Source organism: Sardina pilchardus, chromosome 5 (genome assembly GCF_963854185.1).
Source record: "Sardina pilchardus chromosome 5, fSarPil1.1, whole genome shotgun sequence".
Taxonomy (NCBI): domain Eukaryota; kingdom Metazoa; phylum Chordata; class Actinopteri; order Clupeiformes; family Clupeidae; genus Sardina; species Sardina pilchardus.
Window position 1 is genome coordinate 5,807,805 of NC_084998.1, and position 7,897 is coordinate 5,815,701.

Here is a 7,897-nt window from a genome sequence, read left to right on the forward strand (position 1 = left end):
CCAACTAGGCTGAAATATGTCTTAATGATATTCCTAAAACAGCAGATTTTCTACAGTGTTGTGCAAATTCTGCATTGTGTGATGTCATGATTATAATATAACATCATATCAATGTACATATCGACACGTATTAAAGGCATGGTCTGTGGCAAAACTGGTTGAGTGTGACCTTATTACTGCAAACATTTAGCAAATGATCACTAAATGCTGGCCATTCACTCTGTCCTTCGCCAACACACATAAGATCTGTGAGGTCCAGAGTCACAACAGAGAGTCCAGTGAGTGTGTCTTCATATGAGACCTACTGTACTGTGTGTTTCGGAACCTGGTCCCGGTAAAGAGGGCTCTATGTTCAAATAAAATGCTGTTCTCACAAAACAAATGACATCTGACATGGAAAAATGACTCAATACATGGCAAAGTACCCATCTTGATTTAAAAGCCAAAGGACGATCCCCATCTAGAAAGCCATTATTTGATTTTGGGCCTTAATTTGCAAAATATACATTTGTCTCATACCACGTCTCTTTTGGCCATGATTTCACTATACAGAAAGCTCTTTGTCTTATATTTACATAGTCTGACACACCAATATTTTTACACACACAACTTAATACTGAATATTCTGTGTTCTGCACAATGTACATCAAGACGGCCCTCACAGGAACATTGTAACATCTATATTGCCACAGAAAAAAAGAGAAGAGAAGAGAAGCTGCCCACTAATGAAGCCCTATGATCTCCCCCGCCATGTGGGAGTTGTCACAGAGTGCTCCAAAAATGGCCACTGGCTCTAATCACCCATCCATTCATCATGTCCATTCATTTTTTCTCATCTATGTGGAGGGGTTTATTTTTTTTTCACTGCTGAGAGGGGAAACTGATAAAGCCCTACTTGTACAGTACATTCATGAGGTGTGAGCAAAGTGCCGGCGTGTAATGAGTCTGTTTATCTAGCCTCGACTCGCCTAGCGTTGAAATCCTGAGGTGATTTGACCTTCTCTCTTCAGCATTTCAACGGACAGTTTGTTTTTTTCCCTTCCCTGCCGCCACGTTGATTCCCAGTCCCTGTGCGCGAGAGCTAAGCAGCGCCATCAGCAGTGCAGTATCTTAATGAAGGCTTTTCGGAACTCGATGTTGAAGGTGGTGTATATGATGGGGTTGATGGCGCTGTTGACGTACCCCAGCCAGGTGAAGGCGTTGTACATCTCCAGCGGGACCACACAGCTGGTGCAGTGGGTCTTCAGGATGTGCGTGATGAAGAACGGAAGCCAACAAATGATGAACACACCTGCAGGAGAGATTACGCAACAGGGTCAACAACATCTAGGAGTACCTGCCTCTTCAGGCAAAAACAGCAATAACTGCAGCAAGGCACTTAGATCCCGTGACGTTGTGGCTGCAAGCAAAAAAACTCCCACCTACCCAGGACAATGGCCAGCATCTTAGTGGCCTTTCTCTCTTTGTGCTGCGACATCTTTTTCTTGCATTGTGCCTTGCTCAGCGCCGTGCGGGTTTTGCCGTTGGGCAAGGCCTGGGTCTCTAGAGTTTTGCCGGCCATCGGCGACTGGCCCTCTTTGGCGTGGCCGTTCTTCCCGTCCCCGTTGGCCTGCCTCTCGACCTGAGAGGGCTCGTCGGCGCTCACGGCGGGCGGCCGCAGCTGGCCTGTTTCTGGGGCGAGCGTTTTCCTCCTCTCCGCTGGAGAGGCGCTCGCCATTAAATCCATTTCCAGCTCACTGCCGTGGAGAGCAACGTCCTTGACCAGGAGCTGCAATTACAGTAGCAAGCATCACATGCAGTTGCAGTGATTAGAAGAGCAATTTAGCAGACCAAGGAAAAGAACCCTTGAGAACGTTAAAGCTTAAATAGAATGAAGAACTTAGGCAAATTACAGCGCAATTATCGACACATACTGTAAGTGTTGGGTTACAGGTCAAACGGAGGCCAATTTACATACACCTTTGTTGCTATTGCTGGGGATAGTTCCGTTGGTCTTGACGATCACTGTGCATAGCTTCACATCCTCCGGATGAGCACACTTGTCCTGAATTAGAAGAGACATACAATTCACATCTTTCCAGCACTAAATTCAGTTATAACACAGGAGATTCGATTAAAGTATACGTCTCATATCCAAGATAATCAGATCTGCCTGCCACCAAGCTGGTTATATTCTCATATGAGATGGGAATACTTGAGTAATCTTAGAAGACATGTCTTCTTTCAAATATATATAAAGAAAGCACAGCTATTTCAAACAGGCAGAAACTAAAGCACTCAACTGAACCTATTGATTTATCACGGCAATTATGACGGTATGCCTCCAAAATCAATATAGAGATAGGTCAAAGGTCAGACTAAACTAATCATTAATGCTATTTTTGTGCAGGCACCACAAGACACAGAAGACACAATAACAGTTTAAAAGCTCAGCATCTGAACCAGACAGTGGCATTCTCAAGTAATGAACACAATAATAGTACTCAGCACTGTGCATGTCTTCAATTGTGAGCGATATAAATTCTATCCATAAACATAAATTCTATATTATGCTAGACAAAGCATTTTGATTTTCTCTGTAGCACCAGACTCGAATTAGGCTTTTAGTTATCGTAGACAAAACACAAATGACAAGGTACACATTAAAGGGACACTTCACAAATTAGCATTAAGCTTTGTATCTTTAGAAAACCAGTCATGTTTTTGAATGGTCGTGCATCATTCCTTCAGTTTGCCTTGAGATGGGAGAAATACGGATTTCAATGTTGGACTTCCTGCTTTCAATGATGTAAAAATCATCATTTTACATCATTGAAAGCAGTAAGTCATGGGTTTCATTGAAATCCGTATTTCTCCCATCTCAAGGCAAACTGAGGGAATGATGCACGACCATTCAAAAACATGACTGGTTTTCTAACGATACAAAGCTTAATGCTACTGTAATCGGTGTAGTGTCCCTTTAAGTAACAGAGTATCATTTTATGGGAACCATTACCACCCAATACATAGTGATACTGATTCTGGGTTAATGCAACTGCGTAAATAAACACATACATTCAAGGAACGCACAACACACCCGTACACTGTCTGAGATGGGGATGGCCTACTGTAGGCTCTCACCTTGGGAGTGGCGTAAGGGTCAGTGTCCACTGCTTGGCAGCCGCGCTTGGTGTTAACGCGTTTACGCCGTTTGCGGAGCACCACGTATATCTGCACGTACACCAGCAGCGTGATGATGAACGGCACGTAGAAGGACATGATGGAGGAGTAGACCACAAACGACGGGTTCGCAATCTCACACACCGCGCCATCCCGGGTCGCTGCAAGACAACATACACGAGTTGCACAACTCTGTTAAACAACTCTGTTCCCCATCCCCCTAGAGAGCCATTAACATGCTGTAAACAGATGACTAAATATAAAACAATCAAGCAGAAAGGAGGACCTTAAAGGAACACAGTGTTGTTATTTCACATTAAAATAATGACTGTACACCCATTTCAATGCTACACTGACAATTACAGAGAACAGAGTCTCCGACATTGTCAATGTGTTCCAGGAACGTCTGGTGCTGCACTAATTAATGTTGTGGTGGGTAGAAACATGACACATTTCTTGTCAGTTTTACACTGATTGGTTAACTCCTTAGTGCTAAATTGGTACCCAGAATGTTGAACATTGACAAAAAGGGGGAACACCTGTATCATGCTATACATTAAAAGCTCCTTGAGATTCCTTGTTGTCGATTACCTGTATTATTTAGTCCAAATAACAGGGGGCAGGATATGGCGAAGGACAAGACCCACACCACCGAGATCATCAGCGTGACTCGTCTCCTGGAGCTGTACTTTGTGTTGTACAGCATTGGCATGGCAACAGCTGTATACCTGCAGGTGTAACATCAGATGCATTTAACGACTCTAGGCAAACTATGGCTAAAAATAGTGATGAGCCTGTGAAAAACTGATTACCTTTCACACTGCTTTGCTAATATGATTTACACTGTGCTGGATCTAAGAGGTTGGTTATGATAAGGGCGTGAATATCAATAACTGCTTCATATTCTGCACTGTAAACAGCTGGATGTGTGACACTGCTTGATGACTGAGCAATGGTTATGGAATTATCAATAACACATTATTGCCTGTTGTGAGCTCATAACCAGGCCGTCGTGGATCCTTCTCTCCACCATATTACTCATTAAATGGATCACGTTCACCACTAATGTGCCACAGCCTCTCTAAGACCACATGATGCAAAAGGACATTTTTAATTCCGTATTGATTTGATTCCCCTGCGGAAGAATTACCTGTCAATGCTAATGGCGCAGAGATTAAGGATGCTGGCAGTGCACATCATGACGTCCAGGGTGACAAAGATGTCGCAGTGGACCTTACTGAACCTCCATTCTCCCACCACCTAGAACATGAAGACCCCCACACACGGGAGAGAGACCACATTTAGCGCCAGAACAAGGTATGAGACCCGAAACGTTCACAAAGTTATGAATGCTTTATGCTTCCACAAATAGAGGCCATAGTGCCAAAATGGGACTGGTAGAGTTAAAGTAGGCCTACATTTGACCAAATGCACAGTAGCCTGTATGTAGCACTCACTCTATAAATTAGGACCAAACTCTTGTTTGGTAGAGCAGCCTACCGAGGTCAGAGGATGTATATCCGCCTGCAGAATGATACACAGGTACTGTAGAGGGCGCTCATCCTCATTTAGGCTACACACTAGCTTATCTGCGGCTCTAATGGGTTCCTGCAAGCATCTGCATAATGTGGTTAAAGAGGACATAGAATGGATGAATTGAGTATTGCACTGTGTTCTCTAATGTTAAAATAGTATATATTCAAAAACCCTCATATTTAGGCTGGGTATTGAAATGGTTCATTTGACTACTGTAAATTTGCGCCCTCTTTGGCAACCACAATTGAACTTCAATGGCTTTGTGATATCTGACATCACAAGCAGGCTTTGTTCCAATTCGCCCATTTTTGAACGACTATTTCTAAGTTCAAGATTTTCAAAGGGCACAACCATGCCTCATGTTCATGATAGCTCTTTGGTTATGCACAACCTCTGCTAATTCATGAAAACCAAGACAAAAATGGTTTCCATTCTATGTCTCCTTTAAATGGCAAAATTTTAACATCTGCTCTTTTTCTTGTGGAGCTCATTAAGATGTGAGTGAGTAGCAAATTCCGGGAAGCACATCAGAGAAAGGTGTACACGGGTCCCATGACACTGTACCAGGTACTGGAGTGAAAGACAATGCTTAGATTTAACCCAAATCATGTCCTATTTTTACAAACATGAAGAGCACAATGCCTTTCCACAAAACCAAATGTGAAACTGGCCCTTTAAACGTATGAAACACAAAGGGCGACACTTTAATGACAATTCTCCCTAGTATGCACATCCATGATCGAAAGCTCAGCGCAAAATCACAATGTATATGAAAACTATTTTTCTATCACGTTGATACGAGCAAGCTGGTAAGCTAATCTTTTCTGATCTAACGCTAGCATGCAATAACCCTATGAATTACTGACAAGCTAGCACAACATGCACTGCATATGTGCCTCCTGTGGTTACAACAGGCGTGGGGCATAGGACTCGCATCATAACTCACTGGTGTGCAAACAGGCAAATCCACAAAGCCTTAAATAACTTATACAACCACCACAGGGATGGATGGCCAAAAGATTGTGGGGACAGAATGGTGTCATCCCGCAGAGAAGCATCCTACATTTATTTGAATCACAAGCAAAGTGGTAAGTAATTTAATCTGTTGCTTAGAATTTACAATGTAATCATAGCACATGTCAGCAAACAACCGGTTTCCTCTACAGGCTACAACATGCTATTTGGATAATTTCAGGGCCTTATGAAACTGTCACCAACACTGGATGCAATTACCTTGAATCAGTTTTTTACTACAAGTATTTGATATCTGGCAGTTTTACAAACATGCATTCAACCCTGAGCCATCCACATGATCACAATGATTTAGTTACACTGAACAAGATTACATCAGTATTTCCATTTAATGTGTAAGGATACACAAAGGCCATAAATCACTTGGGAACGACATCTGAACCGTACAAGCTCAATTAAATCTGTTCAAAGTATGCTGTGGGGGTTCACAACATCCTCTTCCAGCCAGTTCAGTTGTGCTTTGATATTCTTTATTAGGCTACTGTCGTAAAGGAACTGAGGCTGAGGGAGCCAGCTTGGTAAAGTGGACTCAGTGTTGTAACACTGAGCGTGCTCACCTCCAGATAGACCACCCAGGGCATGACCAGCGTGGCCACCAGGAGATCGGCCACGGCCAGACTCACGATCAGGTAGTTGGTGGTGGTCTGCAGGGCTTTTTCTTTGGAGACGGCCATGCACACCAGCACGTTGCCGAAGACGATGACGAAGATGAGGAGCGTGAGGAGCATGGCATAGTAGTTGTACGGATGCTTGGGCTCGCAGTCCGTGCCGTTGACGGTCCCATTGTCATAGTAACTGTCGTTGTAGGCATACTCTGTGAGGAAATCCATGAGCTGTAGCCAGACAGAACACCTGGAGAGGAGAGAACATATAGCATATGATATGGGACCAGAACAAGAAAGCTATCCAAATGTGTACATCTAAAAAAAAAAAACCCACATAAGACCGGTATTTCGACAAATGTGTTTTCTTTCTTTTAGACAATCTGTGGCTGTTTTGCTCCACACTATATTGACTGAACAGGGACCACATCAGCTCAGCATCCTAACTGATCAACTAGGCATCTCACAGCTAAATTGAACTACATTTGGCCAAGTAATTTCCATTTGAATTCCAAAAGTGTGTATCGAGCATTTAAATTGATTTATTTACGAGGAAGACATGCTTGCTTCCCTATTGACCGCAGCATTTTCCTGAGAACCATTATCCCAGTGCCTAAAGGTATGAGACCTTAACACGCTTAACTCTTAATGCGCAATGACAACAAATCTCACATGCTTTCACAAAATTCCATCTGTTTTCTTTGTACCATTAAAAGTCAGACTATGTAGGCAGCCACCACCCGAGACTGCAGTATCCCTATCTTTTTGAAAAATGTAATTTGAAACACGATACAATGGAGACATTATGAGGCATGCCAGAAAGTCTGTTCTTATTTCGTGGTAACCTTTACATGGCATTTTGCTGAGGTGCAAGTGATGTTAAGAGCTTTTCATCTTCAGGCCAGATGAGGTGAGGCAAGAGATGACGACGCACAAGCTAAACCACCTGCAATGTGCTAACTACCAACCCTTAACATTTACTAATAAACCATTAGTAATTGTAGGACTTGAGATAGACATTTCTTGGTGAACTCTTTCTAATGTACCCAATTCCCACACATTTCAATAGAAATCTCCATTGGAGTAATTTAGTTCCGTAAGAACAGTCTATGTTTGGGAAACCAGGCCAATGTGTTTGGTAACTGTCATGCTGATGAAACAGTATAACATCATGGTGTTATGCCGTAATGATGCTCTTATTTCACGTCACCAGACTGCAGGTGTAAGAGTGGGAGAATATGCTGGACTCGACCTGACTCACGTGTGGAGCTTGTGACAGACGGCTGGTGTAATCCACCCTGTCAGACTCCACTCGCACCTCTGCGGGATCTGGAGGTCTTAAGCCGAAATTGTAATTTTAAATGCCTTGACCCATTATCAAGTCCTGTCGCCAACAGCACTCCATCACCCCCCCCCCCCCCCCCCACACACACACACACCTGTCTCTCTCTTCCTTTCTTTCTTTCTTTCTCTCTCTCTCTCTCTCTCTCTCTCTCACACACACATACACATACAGACACACACAATATAATAATGTTAGGGAAACAAATACAGGTCAAATGAATGCA

General features: G+C 43.2%; 1 protein-coding gene across 1 annotated transcript; it reads right to left on the reverse strand.

Moving 5' to 3' along the window:
* Window positions 1-377: 377 nt before the first annotated feature.
* Window positions 378-6,557, reverse strand: drd2b (dopamine receptor D2b). Its single transcript, XM_062535542.1, has 7 exons — window positions 6,285-6,557; window positions 4,310-4,419; window positions 3,751-3,887; window positions 3,121-3,320; window positions 1,958-2,044; window positions 1,426-1,768; window positions 378-1,291 (listed from the first exon to the last, which is right to left on the reverse strand). The coding sequence occupies exons 1-7, from the start codon at window positions 6,555-6,557 to the stop codon at window positions 1,095-1,097; spliced, it is 1,347 nt and encodes a 448-aa protein (XP_062391526.1). The 3' UTR covers window positions 378-1,094.
* Between the last annotated feature and the right edge of the window lie 1,340 nt (window positions 6,558-7,897).

Bases quoted from the DNA above. Each gene is read 5' to 3' on its own strand.
- drd2b (XM_062535542.1), bottom strand. From the start codon at position 6,557: ATGGATTTCCTCACAGAGTATGCCTACAACGACAGTTACTATGACAAT. The intron at 4,420-6,284 runs GTGAGCACGCTC...TTCATGTTCTAG, and splicing joins CCTGGGTGGTCTATCTGGAG to GTGGTGGGAGAATGGAGGTT. The intron at 3,888-4,309 runs GTAATTCTTCCG...TTACACCTGCAG, and splicing joins TGCGCCATTAGCATTGACAG to GTATACAGCTGTTGCCATGC.